This window comes from Azolla caroliniana, unplaced genomic scaffold, assembly GCF_043228905.1.
Source record: "Azolla caroliniana isolate FFs.n. ecotype wild unplaced genomic scaffold, voAzoCaro1.0.p SCAF_2, whole genome shotgun sequence".
Classification (NCBI taxonomy): domain Eukaryota; kingdom Viridiplantae; phylum Streptophyta; class Polypodiopsida; order Salviniales; family Salviniaceae; genus Azolla; species Azolla caroliniana.
In genome coordinates this window covers 27,123,801-27,146,400 of record NW_028230437.1, presented here as the reverse complement: position 1 = coordinate 27,146,400, position 22,600 = coordinate 27,123,801, and the positions used below count along the sequence as shown (strand labels likewise).

At 37.2% G+C, this 22,600-nt stretch overlaps 2 protein-coding genes across 2 annotated transcripts; one reads left to right on the top strand and one right to left on the bottom strand.

The window, feature by feature from the left end:
* Window positions 1–238: 238 nt before the first annotated feature.
* Window positions 239–1,570, bottom strand: LOC147867953 (uncharacterized). Its single transcript, XM_087339637.1, has 4 exons — window positions 1,449–1,570; window positions 1,185–1,303; window positions 593–815; window positions 239–446 (listed from the first exon to the last, which is right to left on the bottom strand). Exons 1-4 carry the CDS (start codon window positions 1,498–1,500, stop codon window positions 427–429), a joined length of 414 nt encoding a protein of 137 aa, XP_087195763.1. The 5' UTR covers window positions 1,501–1,570; the 3' UTR covers window positions 239–426.
* A 14,001-nt stretch (window positions 1,571–15,571) lies between these two features.
* LOC147867952 (uncharacterized) lies at window positions 15,572–18,766 on the top strand. Its single transcript, XM_087315868.1, has 5 exons — window positions 15,572–17,082; window positions 17,249–17,659; window positions 17,988–18,053; window positions 18,142–18,210; window positions 18,389–18,766. The coding sequence occupies exons 1-5, from the start codon at window positions 15,760–15,762 to the stop codon at window positions 18,470–18,472; spliced, it is 1,953 nt and encodes a 650-aa protein (XP_087171994.1). The 5' UTR covers window positions 15,572–15,759; the 3' UTR covers window positions 18,473–18,766.
* Window positions 18,767–22,600: the final 3,834 nt, after the last annotated feature.

The following is a 22,600-nucleotide window of genomic DNA, read 5'->3' as shown; positions in this document are numbered from 1 at the left end:
CCATAATTGTTGTTTGGATAACTTCATTGCCTATTTTTGGTCCACAAACCTACGTCTTATTGGAGAGAAAGTGCCCTACTTTTGCATTGCACAATTGCTATGGACTTAGGAACCAATGAATAGCCTCGTCTTTCACCTCATTTTCTAACTAATTTCTTAACTACTCATTACTAATATTGATGAATTTGTGAATTGTGCCATGTTACTCAAAATTAAAAAACATGAATTAAGGCTATGATCATTTCATAAAGGGTTACAAGTGATTGTATAATAAATTATTTAAGAACTGAAATGTAAGTAGTACTCATCAACTTGGAATCAATCCAAAGTAGGTTGTCACCATTCTAACAAGGGTATTGTTATCGTGGTTGGGTCCTTTTATCAAAACTAGACAGGTTATAGTTAAAATCCAAATTGATTTGCATGTCAAAGCTCAAGTACCACATCTGCCACCACAATTAGAAACAAAATGTTATATAAACGACCATTTTAAGAGCTTATGAGTCTTAACTAAGAATAAAAGTTCTTTGAGTGTTTTTCTAGAAGCAACCAATTCATACTAAGACCTAAGAGAGAGTTAACTTTTACTTACATTCAGAATCTGTTGTTATCCATTGCCCTTGTTTGCAAATTGAGGGCATAGTTCTACTACTATAGTTATATTGGGTATTAGCTTGTGAATTCCATGGAGATCCATTGGTGCTCAAGCTCCTGTTTTGGTAAGAAATTGACCTAATTTCCCCACTTAACAATTGAATTTGATGTTGGAATTTACAAGGACTTCTTGGAGACTTGGGCCTCGAGTGTGAAACCAACTGTGCATGCAATAAACATCAACAAAAACTCACATACACATACATGTTGAGTATGATGATACATACATACATATGTAAGCTTATGTCCTTTGATAGATAAATACATATGTATGTATGTGCATACATATGTCCTAACTATATACTTACATACGTATGTACATACATACGTCCTAACTATTCATCCATACGTGCATATATATATATATATATATATATATATATATATACTCACATCCATACATGTGTGCACACAGGCATCAATCATTCATAAATATATCCAACCATCCAATGCTCATACCACATACATAATTTCAAACATCCATCACTCGAACATATATACATATGATAAATGCATACATGCTTACATACATCCTTTGGGTGTGTATGTGGCTTCTTTCTTAGAGAACTCCATCGTGAAACCCATCCCTTCTTGAAATGCTTTACCATGCTATTTTGCTCTCTATGTTGGTGATGATCACTATCATGACCTGTAGAGTTATACATCAATTAGAAAACTATCTCTTTAAATCATAATAATGATAGTTAGGAAAACAGAATTGTAGATTTGTATACTACAAGAGTTTTAGACTCGAGTCCTAAAAGAGGGGGTTTTAGACTACATAAGCAAGAAACCTGCATTTGATGAATGCCTAAGCTCATGCAATATAGCCTTCATCCAACCCATGAAGTGCAAGATCCCATGTCATTAAATGATGCACACAATGTGAACTTGGAGATACTTGCATAATGTGTCTAACTATAATAACCGTTTTAGACACCATTTATATTGGAGTGCCCATATGTATGTATGTATATATGCATATAGTAATAATGGTACCTTGAAGTTATCCACCATGTTTGTTGAACACTCATTTCCAATGGTGTTGTTTGTAACTTAATTTTTACAAACTCTAAGGTGCAACATAGCTAACTACTATGTAATGTACTCTTGTTTCTAAGTCAAATCACATTTATCTAAACCCTAAAATTTGCTCTCTCTCTCTCTCTCTCTCAGTGGAAACACACAATGATATTAATAATATAAATGTATGTGAACAACACTACTTACAATGGGTGTCACAATGAAGTATGGTCACCCACTAACTACATGGGTACTCTCTCTCTCTCTCTCTCTCTCTCTCTGTGCCTTCGGAAATCATAGATAATCCCCCCACGTCTGAAGACGAGAGAACATTTTAAGATGTAAACCCTCGATATATGGTTTCATAACCCCTATTTTGGCCTTTTAAACTTTGTCAATATATCTTTTTCTAAAGATTACCACGTGACACCTTTGTCTAAGGATTAAATAGAAGCATGATGAAATCTCTCTCTCTCTCTCTCTCTCTCTCTCTCTCTCTCTCTCTCTCTCTCCTCCCTTGGACGTTGAGCTTTGCACCTTGGGGTCTCCTCCTCGACAATGTTATCTAACAAATTCAATGAAAAACTGCTAGATATTGCTTCTTTACATTGGATATTTCCAAATTATTGTTATGCTTTTCTCTTTTCGTGTAGAGAGTAGGCCATATGGCATGGGTACCATCGTAGAGAGAAAACAATTTGAGGAAAGATTTTGTTCCCACTCCGAATCTCTTCATAGAGTATATATTTTGTGAATCTAGAGTCTCAAGGTGTTATCATAGACCATATATAAGGCTTCACATATTCTTCCATTACAAATCTTTTAAATTGCACTAGGTTGCCTTTTAACTTAGCGTCCTTTTCTTGTCATCAATATTAACTCTCTCGTGGCTACAATTTTGGACTTGTCCAACTTATGGCTTAATTGATTGATGTTAAATAAGTGACAAAAACCAATAACCTAAGGGCAAACACCTAGAGAAAGTGGGTTAATAACCCCATGGACATGGATACACATCTTCAGTGTGACTTATGCAAGAGACCATCCGTCAAACTTTGACCTTCTCATATAAACCCTAACTTGTTGTGATATATGTGCATGGACATATTGTATTTTAGTCTCTCTCTCTCGTCTAACAACCTCTACTTGAAGTTGCAACATGAATATGGTTGTGCTCCAAAGTTCCTTGATGCACCTAGATTACAAGAAGCTAGAAAGATCATAGCTCTTACAACAAGCATGAATATTGTCATGATGCTCCAAAGTTCTTCAATGTACCTATATCGCAACAAGCTAAAAACGTTGTACCTCTTACTCCAATAAAGTGCAACATGATTACAGTTGAGATGCTCTTAAGTTGTTTTTTTTAAAGAAAGATACACCCTAGTATATTACATGCGAAATGTACATAGAGAAAACAAAAGGAGACATTTCATCTCACTTCTATTGTGATACAAAGGCTAGTACCAACATCTGATCAAACAGATGATATCATATAAGAAACAAGTGGAGCAAAAACTACGAGCTATGCAACAAAAAAGGTATGGCATAATTCTACCTCCGACCATAAGTTGCATTTGAAAATAAGCGAAGCCCTTGCCATCATTTCTTAAAGGCCACTTGACGTTGCCATAGAACATCAGCTGAACCCTCCAGATCATCATATTGACCACGTAGTGTATGAACAAATAACAGCCAAAATTCAATAAGCATGGTGCGGAGATGGATGTGAGCATTATTAAAAACGGTATCACATATCGCTTTCCATATTATCCAAAGAACCAATGACGTAATAGTACGCCAAATAACCAAAATTTCAATTCTAAACTGTTGAATAGAAGATGGAAATGAGGTGAGATAGAGGTTTCCATGGGAAAAGTGAAAGACATGAGAAGCATGCCTACTTTCATATTTCATAACATCTCCATGAAGGACACCCCATAATACTACACTCCACGAGAAAATAGAACAAGAATAATGTTGTCTCAGCAATAAAAACAACTTACTTCAAACTTGCTTGATACTGGGACATGACCAAAACACATGCAAAATAGATTCCATAGATATACTACAATGCATTCCACAAGCATATTGCTAATTTTGCCTCAACCAATCACCAATAGGAAGAGCATAATGCATAAACAACCAATGAAAACAAATCACTTTTTTCGGCAACTGCATACTCCACAACAATTTCCAAAATTTGGTAAGTTGCAATGCATGCACATTATTTGTAGTCCAATGCTTAATGGCAATAGGGCATTTATACTTTGATGCAACAACAAATTTCTACCTAGCTTAAGTGAATATTGGAAAAACTCCAAATGTTTACCATTTCCACTAGCAATTGGGTTTTTCCATTGATAATCAACCAGATCCCAATACAAATTGTACAGACTCACAATGAGGAACACAACAAGCATTCTTGAAAAGGTAGATCCAAGAACCATTTTTTTCCAGATCTTGCAACTGCACGAATAGCTGAAACATTTGCGGACATCCACACATTTGATGCAGAAAATACATGCCACAACCTACCATCATCATCCACATTAAAGTATATAGCATCAACTGTAGTGTTAGGTACTTTAGCTCCTAAAATAATGTTTAAAGGAGAGAAATAACCAAACCAAATCTTATTGCTAAAGGGGGACTATGAAGCCATAAATTGTCCCAATGCCACTTGCATATCATTGCACATAATAGAACCTCCTAGAACTAAAAGCATAGACCAAGATTGTAACGGTTAATTCATAGGGAAAAGTACCAGGATACCCTTGGAAGTTCGTCTATTTACCAGAATGCCCCTATGTCCAAAAAAATACACTTTATAAAGTAATTATACACTCAAATCTACAAGCCCTATTTACTAGAATACCCTTCAAACACAAATTTCTTTACTTAAGCAATTATACATACATCAATTCTTTTTGTGGTGATTATTTTCTAACATAGAAGATTCAATGAACCTCTTTTTCTTCTAGGGAGGCCTACATTGACTTTATGGGATCATATAAGAAGAAACAGAAAAAACTTCTGGGAGTAGTGGGGATAAATGTAAATTCACAATAGAAATTGAATAGGCCTCATGGAAATAGAACAAATTCTATTATTTCTTTGGAAACATCCAAAATTCAAGCAACATCCAAAAATGATGGCCATAATTCAAGCAACATCCATGTTGACCGGCAAATAATTATAGATAGTTCTAAATTAATTATCCCTTTCCCATTCTGGACTTTATCCGGCTTGTAAGTCATTGCCGATCAACAATCCAAAATAATGGATGTGATGAATCTTCTTCTTTTTCTGACGGGAGCATCTCCAGTGATGGAAGAACATGCACAGGTAATGATAATTCCCCTGGAAGGAAAACAATGAAAATGTCGGCAGTAGAATTTGGCTTTCTAGATTGATCATGGTTATGAAAGAGTGTCTGAAATGAGCATGGTGGAAAACAAACTCTTTGCAGAAGATATAAGGCAAGATAATAATCCCCAATTGAGTGTTCGTGATGTGGTTAATCTTTTTTAAATCAAATTGCAAAAGAAACTGAGAAATGAAGATGGAAAAATAAGAGACCTAAAATCTCCCAACATGACAGAAAGTTTGCATATGGATGAAGATTCTATTGCAAGCATGAGAAAAGAGAGAAGTACCAATGTTTGTGAAATAAGAGTTTCAAATGCAATGGAAAGAGTCCATTGCAAGTACCTCAATTGAACATAGTGGTTTACAGGAATCATTGAATGTGGCACAACGAGATGAATCTCATCTCGATGGAGCTAGCATGGATCAATTATCTAATGTTACAGTGGGCGGACTACTTCACTCTACATGCCGAAATAAATCCAACTCGAAAATGAAAATTGTTGGAGTGGAAAAGAAAGACTACACCGTTAGGTACAAAGGACCCAAAGAATCGCTTAACTAAAGAAATTTGTGTTTGAAGGGTATTCTGGTAAATAGGGCTTGTAGATTTGAGTGTATAATTACTTTATAGAGTGTATTTTTTTGGACATAGGGGTAGTTTGGTAAATTTGGAACTTCTAGGGGCATTCTGGTAAATAGACAAACTTCTAGGGGTATCCTCGTACTTTTACCTAATTTTCATAACATAGCATCCCCATGATAGAACACTACCTGCAACTGATGTGCCATCCAAAGAAGCCCAATTCAGCTGAGGACGGCTACCAACCAAAAAAACCCTTGCATCATAGGAGAAAATTCCAGGTCAAAGGTTGTCTCTATTAGAACATTCTAGAAATCTTGTATCCAAGGTTCTAGAAAGTTCTAGAAAGTTTCAGAAGTTTCTCTGATACAATAATCACTATGAAAAGTAGCCTTTATCACCAGTCTTCAGCTCCAAGCCTACCTTGTATCCAACTCATCCTTGTACTCATTCTATTCTAATAAACTCACTTTTCTCTTATCAATCCATTCTCCGCTCTTCTTTTATTCTCTTATACCTTCCTTCAATCGTTCAATCTCTTGCTTTGTTCTGACAAATTGATTCGAACTAATTTGATATGATCTGTCTGTTCAATCTCTTGCTTTGTTCTAGACCTAGAATATTCTAGGATGTTCCAGAAGATTTCTAGAATGTTCTAGAAAGTTCCATAAGTTTCTCTGATACAATAATCACTATGAAAAGTAGCCTTTATGGTTAGGCTTCGAATTTCGTAATAGGAAGTCCTAGGTTAAGGTCCAGGTGAAGCATAATGTTCACAGATTCATGATAGTCTCAACAAGTCATCCGTTGTCAAAGGCATCTTTTGAACTAGAAACTTTTTAACAGTTGACCAACTTGTGAGAATTCTATTAAAAAATCTATCTTTTGACAAGTGTTGAAAATTTGTCTAGGCCACAACTGAGCTTCAAGTACAAAAGGAGAGAGAACAAAAAACTAAAAGTTGGACACAAGATATTTTAACGTGGAAAACCCAGAAGGGAAAAACCACGGGGGTCCACAAACCCCAAGAAACAAATCACTATGTATGAGAGGAAATACAATAAGAGAATCAGAGGCATCGACCTCGAGCCCGTCTTCATCTAACAGACGGCGGCAGAGTTACAACTCTCTCTCTCTCTCTCTCTCTCTCTCTCTCTCTCTCTCTCTCTCTCTAGTTATAGAGACAATTACTCACAGTAACTTATTACAACTATGATGATCAATAACTTCTACATCTCTAACTACTTGCCCTAAGTATATTTATACTCATATACAATATGGGCTATTTACAACTATGGCATAGGCACACTAAGGGCATATTTAGGCTATTTATAAATTATTATAATTATAGCCCCCTCCCAATTCGGCTTCGACCGATTCGGCTAATAACCGAATCGATTAGCAATCGACTGTCGACTAGTTGATTTTTCGGAAATCAATTTTTGACCTTAGCTTCCATTCCATTCCGCTCATGCTCTTCCCATCCGGAGGAACCTATTTTCCCAACAAAGGTTGTTTAAACAAATGAAAATTTTGAATAAATGCCCACCTTAATGAGGGTTGCCACATTCCACCTATTGTCGAACACATAGTAGATAGGCTATGCATCATCAACTAACTCCAAACACCTTGCATTGGCAACACAACTCTACACACAAATTTAGAAAGCAAAGCCTTACATTGTGATTCCGAATCCACTAGCCCCAACCCACCATTTTGTCGCGGAGCAATCAATACTGCCCAAGCTACTTTTGGCCGTTTATCTTAACCTGTTTTTCCTCATCAAATGTAATTGCGAATGAGGTGTTGCACTTGCAAAATACATGATCTAGCAAACAACATAGTAGAAGCAATATACCAAATAGTTGCTAGAAGAACTTGGTTAGTTACAAGTACACAACCTGCAAATGACAGGTTAACCGAATCCCAAAGCAACAATTTTTTTTTTATTTTTTTTTTTTTTGTTAAAAAGATACACCTTAGTAAATTACTTGAGAAATGTACATATAGAAAACAGAGGGAGACATTTCATCTCACCTCTATTGTAATACAAAACCTAATACCAACATCTGATGATACAGATGATATCACAATAGGAACAAATGGAACACCATCTACAAGCTATGCAATAAAAAAGGAGGAATGGAATAATTCCACTTCATACCAGGAGACGTATCTGAAAATAAGTGAAGCCCTCGCCACCGTTTCTTAAAGTCCACTTGACGTTGCCTTTGAGCATCAGTTGTACCCTGCAAATCATCATATTGTCCACGTATGGTGTGGACAAATAACCACCAGAATTCAATAAGCATATTATTGAGATGTATGTGAGCATTATTAAAAACAGCATCGCATCTCGTTTTCCATATTGTCCACAGCGCCCAAAGCAACAATTTTCTCCTTAACTTTACAAATAGAGGAGCAACTAATATATCTGCATTTACATGAAGTCTCACTTGGCAACCTAAGTAACGAGTGGTGGTTCCATCAAGAACCCACTTGAATTCCTTTGAAGGTATCCAAGTAGGCAATGAATTTTGTGGTGCCCAAAAACCAAGAGATTTATGCCAATTTATCTTTGCTCCAGAGGCCAAACTGAATTCCTCCACTACTACTTGCAATTTTCTTAAATTATCATGATTACCTTGGAAATAAATTGCAGTATCATCTGCGGGATTCTAAATCCAACAATTGTTGTTGCATTGTAGGCAAAGGCAAACCCTTAAGAGAAACTTGAGGAGAATTTAAATACATTGAAAATGTTTCCATTACTAGCAAAAACAGGAATGGGGCCAATGGACAGCCTTGACGTACAGAACGCGAAATAGAGAATTTAAATACATTGAGATGCTCTTAAGTTGTGAGAACCTTAGGAGGTTTAGCAAATAATTGAGAACTCCATGCCTTGGAATTAGAGATATTGGGGCCACGTCCTCTCTTAGAGGAGTTGGCTAGTGTTCTAGTGACATTGGGGTTTCAAGAGATCTTACATTCAATCAACCCCTAGAATTCTTGGTTTGCACATTTTTCTCAATCTATAAATTTAGCATAGCAAATATTGATTCCATTGATACTTAGAAGGGACATTTTCATTACTATCCATAAACGTATGTGAAGCTCATACGTAAAGATTCCTTTGTCTAAAAAAATAAAGAAAACCATACTTATGATCTTACAAAAAGACATACTTGAGACTAAAACATAAAAGGGTACGTATCATGGTGGATAAATATTCACAAGACTATGGATACACATCCAAAATTTTCAACATAAGAAATGTTGGTATGTGCTTATAACATTTGGAATTGGGATTATTGTGAGTGCAAATGATGGCTTTGAATGAATCCTTACTGTCTTGTTGGAGTGTATACACATTCCAATTCACCACATTGCATAGTTCAATCACCCTTCGCCCCTTGTTCCCCACCTCAAGCACATCTCCTTGGAATGCATGAACATAAGCTTGTTCTCATTACATACAAGTGCATGCATTCCTGGTACAATTAGACAACAATTCCTTGGCCCTCCAATATTACCCGCATCGTTACTCGTCTATTTGCATCACAAGTGTATCTTCAAAGGTTAATTTTACACACTCAATGCTAATGTAAGCATTTCCAATGCTACCGATGTTTTTTTTTATTCCAATGAAGCCATGTTCCATGATGCAAATCGGTGATGCAAGACATCCTTTATACTATTGATAATCAAGCAAAATTCCTTACTTGGCAATTGAAACTTTCCCCAACCAACTCTACCAAACCAATAGACAAGCATTGGGAAATTTCGAACTTTGATTCAGGCCTTGTAAGAAATGTCATGACATCATATACTTTTGCATCAAGACACTATCATTTTGCCTATATTTGGAAATATATTTGTGACAAGTTTGGAGAATACTAAGGGTCATTCAATTTGGCAAAAGTAATGAAGCCTCTTTTCTATTGGTTGAGAGAGACTCATTACGAATGCATAAAAGGCCAATGATGTGCTCCAAATTTCATGTAATGGATGGGACACTCGGCCAAGACATAAGATGAAATCAAATTTTCTCGTGTAAGCAATTGAAGCCTCTTTTCTATTGGTTGATAGAGCATTTAGGAATATTACAAATGCTAGATAGGCCCAAGATGTAGTCCAAATTTGGCGTAATGGAGGGGACACTCACCAAGACACAAGAAGAAATGGCTAACTAGCCAAAACATTGTGGTTGTTGGTAGGGAAGAAATTAGGGATTGTAACCCTAGTATGACAAGCGTAAAACCTCAAAAACTTGTTTAATCCCACATATCTCGATAAGAATGTCATGTTCCTTTTATAATGATCATCAACAACTTGTAAGATCCTCTAAGATACCCAATAACATTATCATCAACATTACAATTTCATCACTATCATGCACACCATAAAAAATCATTATATTGTTAATTTACAACATACAATACATAATTAATGAAATACTACATGATGATCCATAAGCTAGTGCAAGTATGTGGTGTTGTAGTATGAGTTCTTCAAATATGAGATTTAATGGGTCTACTCTTCTAGAAATTTGGTAAAAATGTAATAGACAATCGGTTTCGGTGTCAACCGAATTTTGAAATAGTTTCCTCGAAGTGAGGAAAATTTCTTGTGTGTGACTACTATTTGTTTTCATTATTTTAAAAGCTATTATAGTATCATAACACAAAATGTTGCAAGCCTAATGCAACGATTCCATAGTGTTATTGGAGCCAGAATACTTTAGCAGTTCCACCATTTCTTCCAACATACTTCAAATTCCGTTCTATTGATCATCCAACTTATAATGAGGGACTCAACTACAATCTACAGTGATGTATAGCAATTGCTTATTCACTAACTTTGTCATAACTTTATTAGAGCTTTGTCAGGGTTTTTTATTAACTTTCTTCATTTTGTTGTATATGCGTCAGTACCTTTGTCAAACTCTTCATATGATATGGATACATGCCAACCAATTTTACTTGCACGACCAATTTTACTAGAACTACAAATCTTTAGTAGTCCATTCAAACTATTTTGTTGTATCTCAACCAATGGCATCTCTTCGTCAAGTATGGGAACAACTTACGAGGTCACATATTTTTTAACATGCTTAATATGAGAGCTCCAATGAAAGGAGAGGTTGTGCAAATTAAACGCGTATAACAATAATTGCAATGCAATAGCAAAGAATTTAGTGTTCCATTGGCAAACAAAATTGTTGGTGATATAGTACGATAATGTGCAAGAGCCTATCATGGATGTGCCCATCCATGTTAGAGTGTCTCCAACAAATAGTAATCTGTTGACCAACACTATAGGGTTAGCCTGAGGATTGAAGCTAAAGCGGTTGGAGGTGGCATGAGTATGCCACAATGAGAGTTTGGATTTTTGTTAGCTTTTGTTCAAATGTTCAATGCTTCCTTTTGCTAATGATACTTTTGTGGTCCTACCTGCAAGTTTATGAAGCCATATACTTAAAGCAAACACATGGATTTGGAGGTGAAGTGCAACCAACATTGTTTATAATGGAGTGAGATTAGGTAAATATAGTGGATTATAAGGAATACAACAATAATAGATGGAGGGAGTGTAAATGACCAACCCATAGATCTGAATTGCTAAAAGTCATATCTATTAGAAATTTGTTACGAATCTTTATGTGCCATTAGTCCACCTCAAAATATTATAAACTAGCATCAACTTTTTTTTATAATTAATAAGTTAATTCAAGTACCCCGTCAATCATAGGTAACATATAATGAATCAACTACGACATTACATGGCAAATGTTGATGTGGCTCGTATTGCGTGGAGCTCCATATAGGACTTTCTACACGTTGGCACACATTATTATTTATAATCCAAAACTCATCATTTTATGGCATTTGTCGACATCAAGTGTATAAACATGATGGTGTATGTGTTGGGTGCAACTATGAGTGAGCTCTGTAGTGTAACCATTGTTTTTTACTCAACTTATGTCCATTACATCCTTCACTATCAAGACCGTACTAGAAAGTATCCAACGACCATTATGTAGTAAATTTTGGTAACATATAAATCCATGTTCGATGAAAGCCTATTGGGGAGATATCAAGCTAATTATGGTTAAACCAAGCCAGAACAACTTTCACACCAACCAAATCTGCTTTTTTATTGGGTGGACATTCAAATATTTATGCCTACTCCCAAAATTAAATATTTTGTTGGTAATGCAAAAGAAAGGGATCTGATCAGAATTCATTTATAAGACAAAATGTAAAAATTGTTAAAGAACATGGAACAATTAAAACTAGCTAGCAGAATACTATAGTCAAATGTCACACTAGAACCTAAGAGAATCATATCTAATACTTTTGTGCGTAAGATGGGAATCGATGTTATTTGTAAAAGACCTACACAATATATATCACGTGAAGAACTAAAAGTAGACAATATGTAGCATGTGAGTCATCATGCAAATATAATATGCACTAAGGGTTGTTTGGTGGTGTAGGCTTGTAGCATTTCAGGATGAACATTGAACTCCACAAAGATACTATATACTAATAATAATACAATGAAAAAGTTTCTTCGTGTTATTCTAATCATAAGAGGAACTCTGAAACCACCCCTTAGTTTCTTGTTATTTCTCCAAGCTTTCTTCGAGCTACAATCAATCCTTGTCAAGCAATTATACGTGCCATTTGACTGAATTTATGGCCAATTCATCTCGTTTAGGATGATGACAAACTCTCTTTTAGGATGATGATCAGAGGATTTTGTGAGTTATTCATGGATTTGATGACAAACTCAAGGGAAATCAAGAGTTATTTCATATATTGTATGTGGAAGTGGTTGTGTATACGTAGTAGTCTCTAGCCTCACATAGAGCCATGGAGAATCTTTGTTGTGGTGGGGACATCTCATAGAATGTTGTGTCTCATTCATAGCTCGGTGCAATGTTATTGTTCCTTGAATGATTTCTTCATCGGATTAAAGCCAACTCTAAGCGAACTTTTTACATGCCATACCAACTCCTATTATTGTAACAAACACATTTAGTGTGATCCTTATCTTACATAGAGCTCTAATACGCAATAGAGAACATAATGGCAAATCCTAATCCACATTGAATCTTCCTAAGTTTCAAAAAGCCACAATATTTCAATATAGGTTTGCTCCTCCGATTGAACGAAACCTAATTTCGAGATGTGTGTTTAATCTCCTAAGCGTGGACGTATAAATATTTGTTGGGGGCTTATTAATTATTTGGGAGCATCGATAGATAGCTTCGGAAGCAGAAAAGTAGAGGCAACTTGGATTGGATATTAATATCATTTATTATCTTTCCATATGATTGTTTGGCAATCCATATGATTTCCATCATCAAATGCTTGTGTATCCACATGTTCTAAGTGGAGCATGCTTAAGTAACGTCCCCTATAAGTTCAGATACAAGAAAAAGTTTAGACGTAATCCACAAGACTTTCATACTAAGAAATACAAATTAGGATATTGATGTTTATTATTAACTCCGACAACGATAATAATGTACATATGGTGGTCCCTCAAATGAGTTGGGCTCTATCCTCCTAAGCAAGATCTATAAGGTTGGGCCTAAGCTTGATGTCCACTTCAATAGTAGGCAAACCAATGTGTTGCAAAGCAAGTTGTTGGTTATAGTTATACCCATTTTCATTTATGATGACATTGTGAATAATAGTAAGGAAGCACAATGTTGTGTACTTCTTGTTGGCTATGGTAATCTAGATTTTGGATGGAACATATTCATGTTGAGAGGATTTGTGGCATAGGTTTTTGATATAACGCAAATAGTTTTCAAACTTGTTCCCATACGTGCACATTCCATAAGGACCATCTATGGCATTTCCCAAATTTGTCCTTGCTTCAAACAATGAGATCGAGATGTTGATATGAGATGCTCATTTCTCTACCCTAGATTATTGTAATATGTACAAGAGAGCCATAACTAGATTGTCCTTTATTCAAAGAGGAGAACATTGATATTGCAAAATGTTTAGCAACACCCTTAGATCCAAAGGGATAATATATCCCTCAACATGATTGTCTAATGGGCAATGGGTGCAAAAGGAGTGAGCGTAGGAGAAAAACTTTCATAGAAGAAGAAGAAGGAAATTGAGAAGTTGAAGCATTGCATTCTAACACCCTACATGAAGTCCCCTAAGACACTTTTAAAGCTCATTAAATGAGCATTAAGTTTGGGTGTATGAATATATTCTAGGCAAGTAGGTAGAATGGTGGTTCAATGATCGTGGATAGGGAGGGAGTCACAAAATTCACAACTCATGCACAGACATGGAGGATGTCAAGCATTACAAACATCGCGTGTCACCAATGATCCAAATTCCATTCCAAGTTCTATCTTCATCCCTTCCTAGTGTTGTATGGTAGGGTTTGATCATGATGTGAGCTGCTTTTAAGACTTAGCAAGGCTTTCTCATGCTACAATACCTTCTTTTAGTTAGTGTAGAACGGCATTACGATTTGTGAAGCTACCATGTCCATGTCGTCGGATAGGATAAACAAACAATAGAGAAGGTGATAATGGCATCCTACTATCCTCTCCTCCCAGGAACCATTCCAGCCACAAATCATTAAAAGTGCGACATTCATAGGTATAAATTCTCGAGCATTGACGACAGTCATAAGGAACTCCATATAGAGATTGACGTGAAAAAAAAATGTTTCACTCTTCTTCTCTTTGGTACCGTGGGGTAGGACCTAGGTCACTATAATATATATATATATATCCGACCTTTGAGGACACATAATCAAATCTATGTCTCAGACGTTAATATATCTTTCTTTCTCTCTCTTTAAAAAACATAGAGTTACTCACTGACACTCATTGTCTCTCCTTCTTCTTTTTAGGAGTTTTTTTTTTTTACACGGCTCATTTCCCCTTACTTGCTAATAATAAAAGCTATATATTAAAACAAACTGACTGTATTTTTTGGAGAATTCATTATTAGTACAAATACGTCTCTGACAGAAAATTCAATCAGGAGAAATCTACGTAACATTTTGGTTGATTCGATTATTATTATTTTTAAGTCCAATTTCCTTGTGTTAACTACTGCCACAGTTCTTTATTGATTTCCACATTGATTTATTATTGTTTTAACACCGCATTAGGATAAAATAGAAATAGAAATAATGGATGGGATTGCAGTAAGTAATTAACTAAGCAATAGATTGATTAGTCACCCCCCCCCCCTACTCGAGCCACTAATTACTTTATTAATCCACTGTCGAGAATAGTGGCCGTAAATTAATCCAGATTATAAAATTCTGGAGCAAGCAATTTAAAAACATGGCTATGAATTTGCTTTTGTTTGTAGAGAGCACCTGAGTGGGGGGGGGGGGGGGAGGGGATAATTAATATAATTATTATTATTATGACTGCAGGAGGTAATAAAAAAAATGGGAAATGAAAATTAAATTCGGCGATAAATAAGAATAATCAGGAGGAGGCATGCACACACACACGCGCGCACACAACACGGACAGACACAGAGAGAGTCAAAACAGAAGAAACATAAGATTAGGATGGTAAACAAAACTATGACAAATTATTAATGGATAAAAATAAAGATATAAATTGAGTGCCAGCTGTAAAAAGAGTAAAAAGAGCCACTTTATGCTATTTATTCTAGGAATAGCTAGTTTCCGCTATTTACATAATTGTCCCCCGCTACCCATACCTCCGTCCGTCCGTCCGTCCGTCCGTCCACATGTGAATCAGCCAGAGCGCTCTCTCTCTCTCTCTCTCTCTCTCTCTCTATCCCCAACCCCTCAGAGAACAGTCGTCACTCTCTCTCTCTTCTCTCTCTCTCTCTCTGTCTAGTCTCACAGACTGAAGCAGAACTTCCTCTATCCATGTCCCCTATCCTCTTCTTCTACTTCTTCTTCTGTCTGTTTTTAACCACCGCTTTCCCCCTGTCCTTCTGATCCCATAAACCTCTGATGAAAGAAAATTGGTATCCCTTCCGCCATTCCTATACATCTTGATCCCCCTCCCCCTTAAGCATCCTCTGACTGCTATTTGATTCGAGGAATAAATTAGTAACATATATATATATATATATATATATATATATATGGACACGATGATGATGCCCATGGACTCCGTCCAGCAGGACTATAACAGCAGCAGCAACAATAACCAGAACTGCTTTGGATTAATGGATGCCCTTCCTCCTTATACCACTAATTCTAGCAGTAATTCAGCCAACATTAGCTACAACTATACCTTCGCCCCCAACAATAGCAGCAAGGGCGCTGGAGGAGCAGAATTAATGAGGACCAGCAGCAACAATAACAATTATTCTCTCATTAGGCACCACTCTGCCCCCAGTTCAGTACTACAGGACCTTCTCAACGACGAGGATCATGACCTGCTATACAAGTTTAATCCTCCTGGCCATGGCGGTGCTGGTGCTGATGATGATCAGTTGTCTGCACTGCTGGATATGGACAGTGATTATAATACCCTAATTGCTAATATAGACAATATAGTGCCATATCCTTTGCCCTCAATCTTGGAGCAGGATGATAACAATAATCCGGATATGACCAATTCCGGCCCTCATCATGATCATAGAATCAGTTCAAATGATATCCGTAACAGCAATAACATGGATATGAAGCGAAGGAGGAGGAGGAGGAGACCACCATTACCATTGCCATCGCCAACATCACCATCCCCATCGCCATCACCATCATCTGGCCATGAGCTCATCAGGCACAGTAGCTCCCCTGCGCATCTCCTGTCAAGGATTGCCATGGAAGAAATGCATGACATGGAGATGGAGATGGAGATGGAGAAGAAGAAGAAGAAGGTCATCCCCACCATGAACATTTCTCTTACGGCGGCTACTGCTCCTACTGCTGCTGCTGCTGCTGCTGCTGGGGCGGCCACAATCTCTGGGAATGAGCTATACTCTTATAAGAATCTGAAGCAACATCAGCAGCAGCAGATAATGATGAACCAGATCAATCATCAATCAAGATCAGGTACTGGAATCATGAGGAACTCTACAGATAACAGTAGCTGTAGTGCAGGTATTTCATCTTCTCCTCCTCCTCCTCCTGCTCCTGCTTACAGCAATTCCTCTTCGCCTAGCGGCCATGGCCAAATTATGAGATTACACTACAATTATAATGGAAGCACGAATGATGTGATCACACCACCACCACAACCACAACCATCATCACCTTCATCATCACTGTCTTCATCATCGTCTTTATCGCCATCACTGTTGCCGTCTTCTTCCATTTCACCGACCTCCAATGTGTTGATCCGGCAGAGTAGCTCCCCTGCAGGGCTACTGTCCCAGCTCTGTCTGGACGAGCATCAGATGTCCATGTCAAATATGTCCAGGCAGCAGAGACCAGTACCAACAGACGGCCATCAGATGAAGGTTCACACAATTTCTAGCCTTTTAACTGATGCTCATTTTCAATGCAAATTAGTTCCTGCTAGTAGGGGTAAAATCTAGTGTTCTTCAGTTTGGATTCATTGGGAGCCTATTGATCGAAATGATACGAGGCTATGGTCTCTGTTAAATTCTTTTTTGTTTTTTCTAGATGAATTCTCAGCATCTTTCTGCTGCTGCCACTGCTACGAATCAACAGCATCATCATCATCATCACGGCCGTCATCATCGTGACGATCTGTTCCTCAACTCTAATTCGCATCCATTATTGAATCTGGATCGTGAGCAACTGAGAGCTGGATTATTATCCCCAATCGATCCTCATTCATTATTACTTAACAGAACCTCCAACTCTCCTAATCCACCTCCTGCTCTGGCGATGGATCAACCAGACTTTCACAATTTCGATGACTGCAACATGGAGGGGGCGACATCGCATGATGGGATTCATTCTGCCTCCTCACCTGATGGCAGCGCTGGTACTGGTGGCGGGGCTCTCGCTAATTGTCAGGCGCGAGCCAAGAGGGGCCATGCCACTCACCCTCGCAGCATCGCAGAACGGGTAATTGATCATTTCAATCCAGCCAAACTGTAATGTATCCATAAATTGTACATGTCTCAGATTAGTGTCAAGACTGCGCTAAGACTTTATCAATTAGGTTTCGATGCCCTTATGATTACTGTTAATCTGTGCCACCGCCCGAAAATTGACACATTTTTAACGTCCATGCTTAATCATGTATCTAGCATGTATCCATCCATGTCTGAGCTGTTTGTCTGAGTTACACAGATTTAAAATTTGTATCCCAAGAATACTAGTCTCGCATATGTAAGAGGCGATGGATGGCATTAAGGATTCGTAATTACAGCTACTGATTACGGTTTTGCAGGTGAGGAGGACGAAGATTAGCGAGCGGATTAAGAAGCTGCAAGACCTCGTACCCAACCTCGACAAGGTAATTGCAGAACAGTTAATCATGGAATTAGTAGTGAGCAGTAAGATCAGGTGGATTTACATTTTGCTATTCTTGTTTGTGGATGAAGCAAGCGAACACGGCGGATATGCTGGATGAGGTTGTGGAGTATGTGAAGCTGCTCCAATGGAAGATCCAGGTACTTCCATTATTCACTTCAGATAATTAGGGTTTCCCGTACTGCCACCAGCGCCTGGATATAGGTTATTTGCCCTAATTAGGTTAAAGTAGGCTAGATTGAGAAGTAAACGCGATTAAACGTCTCTAATTAGCAGGCGACATAATTAACGGTATGTCTTAATTGGTGTTGAATGCAGGAGTTATCATTAAACCGTTCTAGCACAGTAATCTGCGAGGAATGTGGCCCAACAACACCTGCAAAGACAACACCACCAAGATAGGTAGATAAATCGATAGCCTTCATCTGATCGGATCGGATCTGATCACAGATGCACACAGATACCCCCGCCCCCCCCCCCCCCCTTATGTACACATTATTAGTATCATAAATTGTTACATATGCAAAATGTTGCTGCTGATTACCTTCCAAAATTAGTCCCAAGAACAGTCCGGATTAAAAAATTATGACTTTTATATCAGTAATGGATGGATTGATTGTAATTATAGAAAAATTGATAATCTATGTAACTCCTCCGCGGTCCACCCAACCCAACCAAAAAGATTTAAAAACAAAAGGGAAAAAAAGATCAAGCTTTTCCTGTCTTTTACCTTTTTGTAATGGAAGAGGAAAGTGTAAGTGTGTGTCCAAGCGGCCATCATTTCCCACAATCCCAACACTTAAATCATGTTTACATTCGTTCATTCAGTGGAGAGGGTATCATCATTCATCATTTATCATCATCATGCCATCATCATCTCATCATCAAAATAATAATAATATCATCATCATTTCTCTCTTTGAGAAAGTTACATTTGTGTGTGGGTGTGTGTTGTAAGTGTATGTAATTTAGAGTCCGGGCTCGAAGCTCTCCCTCTCGAGTCTCGAGTCTCGAGTCTCGTCGCGGCCCGGCCTGGCCCGGCCATCTGCCACATGCATGTGTCCGTCCGAGCTCTCTCAACTACATCCCCAGTTAAATTTCAAACTCTCCGGCTCGTTAAAACTCTTGTGAACCCCCCCCCCCCCCCCCCCCACTAGAGTCATGTACCAACACTTTTGTGACAATGTTTCACTTAGCCAACATCATAAATTATAATAATATCTATCTATCTACCCACCCACATATCCGTGCCCGTGTCCATGTCCATTTCCATGTCCATCTCCCCACCCCACCATGTCCTCCATCTCCCCTACATTTATATCACCATAGAATCCCTCCCTTGACAAAAGGGTTGATTATATGTTCCGTGCCCCCTATCTATCTATCCTAGCGCTTGTTTTGTTTGTATGTATGTATGTAGTCGAAACTTTTGCAGTGTGTTCACATCACATGTGTGCATTTATGTATGGTTATTAAATCCCGAATGTCAATGTCAACTATATATCTCGATGTCGTGTGCTCTTTTCTTCCCTCCTACCTCCCCCCCCCCCTTCTCCTTTGCCTTTATTTAAATCACGTGCTCTTAAAATCTAGTATTGCAAACTTTCGAGCCTAATATTGCATATGAATGTATGGAAGAGGGAGGACCACATCATCTCGGTGGTGAGAGATGGAAAATTCAGTAGGTCGATGTGATCATTGGTCTCCGTAATGCAACATTTCAAAAATATCCTTTGGAAGAGATCACAATCATCTTGTATGTCCTTTTACACCATGCCCCCCCCCCCATCTTAATCCTTTCATATTGATGGGAAAAATTGGTCGTTGGCATTATTTTTTATAGAAGGTCACATTTCTTTATGATTTACGGTTTCTTTACCATCCATGTCTTTTCACATTATTAGACACTCACCAAGTTTATTTGTTCAACCCAATGTGTTTTAACTCGCTTATTTCTCTTCTCTTCATCATTGTTGACAACAGGATTTACATGTATACATGGTATATATACAAATATATCAAAATAATAATAAGAATAATTCAAGATCAATTGATCCCCCAATTTCCAAAACTTTGCTTCTTTTATCCAGCCCTTAATGGGATGTGTGTTAGAAACGTGCACCTCACGTAGTTTGGTAATTGCCCCCCTCCCCACTCCCCCAAGTGTTTATATTGAAATCTTGATTGTTTATATTGCTACTTGATGTGTTAACATGGTGACAACCGATGTTTTTATTGATGTTAGAGGCTAGAGCGACAAACCCTTCACATACATATGCACGTTAAGCCAAGAATCCAACTTCATCACTTCTTTACTACGATCAAAGTAATTATTTCCATTTAAGTGATGAAGCTACAAGCAACCAATTTGTTTGGATGTCAGGCTTTGATTCTGCTAGCAAATACTAATTGCCCTACATTTGGCTTTGTGTGCTTCCCTATACATGTGCTCTTAGTCTGGGACCATTTTGTCGACAACCATTAAAACGATTAAAGCCACAAACATACAAGACAAGACAAGACATAAGTGTGGACAACACATAATCATAGCTAGAGATGTCATTTGACCTCATTGCAAACATAATCCTTGTAAATTACATTACATGAAACATCAATATAACATTATGTACGGAAGCTCTTAAATCTCAAATAATTGTCTTTATTCATCATATCATAGACTTTCTAATGTCCCCACCATGGGTTAGAAATGCATGACCTTGCCTAATAGAGACAAATTCAATTATATAAAATGAGTGCTTATGCATGCGGTTTCTGACAATAAAATGGACATGACTTTTACGTCTCTAGTAGTGGATTTGATGTTGTGTTCATTATACATATTTTTCCAAATTTTTGTTTGAGATCATGGGCACTATCACTTTGCTCGTAGAAGAGTGTCTAAATGGAAAATGGGTGTCCAAATATTCACATTTTCTCCACAACTCAAGGGTTGGTAATGATATGACAAATCCCTATGACAAGTTATTACAACAAGTCACTGAGAGCTCCTTAGATCCTATCTCCACATTTGAAGATTAGTCAAACTCTTTGAGGAGGAACTCCTTACACATGGAATTTACATAACATAACTCATTTCCCATTTCCATCTTTATTTTCGTCAAACTTGAGCTTTCAATGTATTGAATGCCTTCCATGCCCTTTATTTGAGACTGGAGAGGGCCCTTCACATTTCAATTTGGAAAAATGAAGGTAAAACATTAATATGATATGCTTTTGTTTTTGCTTCCTCTAAATGATTTTAGTGATATCACGAAAGGCATTTCCGTTTATCTTTATTTTGAAAGGGTAAATATTCATATATAGGTCATCAATGAGATTCCAACATAGAGGACTTTGGCTAGTTGTTTGCTATATGCATATCAATCCCTATACCTGGGGAATGGATCATTACCCTTTCCAAACATTTTCCCTTGTTTATTTAGCTCTATAATACCTCAAGGCTTGTGGTTTATTCAAATAAACAAGTATAACCCTTTCCAAACGTTTGCCATGTTCATTTAGCTCTATAGTACCTTGAGGCTTGTAGTAGATTCAAATATATCTTTGGCTTGTTTTCACATAACCCAAGTTAAAATCGTGTCTCATTTTTTGGCAACACAAGCATTGATGTTGCTTCATTAGGTTTTTCTTTGAATTTGTGAAGACTTACTATTGACGTTTTGAAAAACACTTGCATAAGTAATTTGTACTTGCATCGATGTAAAGTACCCTTTCCCCATAAGTTCCAGGGGTCATGGTGCATACCAAGGCCAACCAAGAAGAGAAGAAAAATGAATAGCATGAGCGTGGAATACTACTTCCAAACTTCTCAACAAAATATGTGATTCAATAATTAACAACATTCCTCAAATAATTGTTCGACTTAGTTTATTCGTTGGACACAATCACTAGGATGTTTTGTACCAATTTATGTTCCAATAATTTATTTCTCACAAAACTATTCATGCTCTCTTTATGAGTAATGCATTGGTTTATTGATCTAATTCTATGCTTCACATTTCTTTCACTCCTAGAGATGGAGGTTGCACATTTATGTGGTTATTACTCCGTTTTTTTTTCAAAATCATCACTTTGTGCTTTGCCTTGATATCGATCGATATGGACTATGTTTATGCACTAAGCTGGATCATCTTGTTGGTATGTTGAGGTGCATTCTAGCTTACCAACTAGGTTATAGAATCATTCATCATTTGTAGTGAAAATTTTGCAGCTTAAGCTTATTAGGAAAATATCCCCATAAATAAAAACAATTCAACCCAAAAATGTCATAAATTTCATTCTTATGTAGGGATATAGGCTCTCACTGTACTTGTAAGCATTTGTTATCTTATTAATCAACATTCCAATTGAGAGTGTGCATTGTGACATTTCTCAATAATAAAATATTCCCCCAATATCTTTTATAGATTTGCATTCTTTACAATCTTATCTAGTAATGTATGGCATTTTGTGTGCTCAAAAGTATAAGAGGGAAAATGTGTGTATATATCATAAACGTTGAGACCTTGG

What these genes read in the sequence shown, in the direction of transcription:
- LOC147867953 (XM_087339637.1), bottom strand. Translation starts at nt 1,500, where the DNA reads ATGGGTTGGATGAAGGCTATATTGCATGAGCTTAGGCATTCATCAAAT. An exon ending in TAGGCATTCATCAAATGCAG is followed by an intron (nt 1,304 to 1,448) that starts GTTTCTTGCTTA and finishes ATAACTCTACAG; the next exon opens with GTCATGATAGTGATCATCAC. An exon ending in GATAACAACAGATTCTGAAT is followed by an intron (nt 447 to 592) that starts GTAAGTAAAAGT and finishes TTGTGGTGGCAG; the next exon opens with ATGTGGTACTTGAGCTTTGA.
- LOC147867952 (XM_087315868.1), top strand. Translation starts at nt 15,760, where the DNA reads ATGGACACGATGATGATGCCCATGGACTCCGTCCAGCAGGACTATAAC. An exon ending in TCGTACCCAACCTCGACAAG is followed by an intron (nt 18,054 to 18,141) that starts GTAATTGCAGAA and finishes TTGTGGATGAAG; the next exon opens with CAAGCGAACACGGCGGATAT. An exon ending in TGCTCCAATGGAAGATCCAG is followed by an intron (nt 18,211 to 18,388) that starts GTACTTCCATTA and finishes TGTTGAATGCAG; the next exon opens with GAGTTATCATTAAACCGTTC.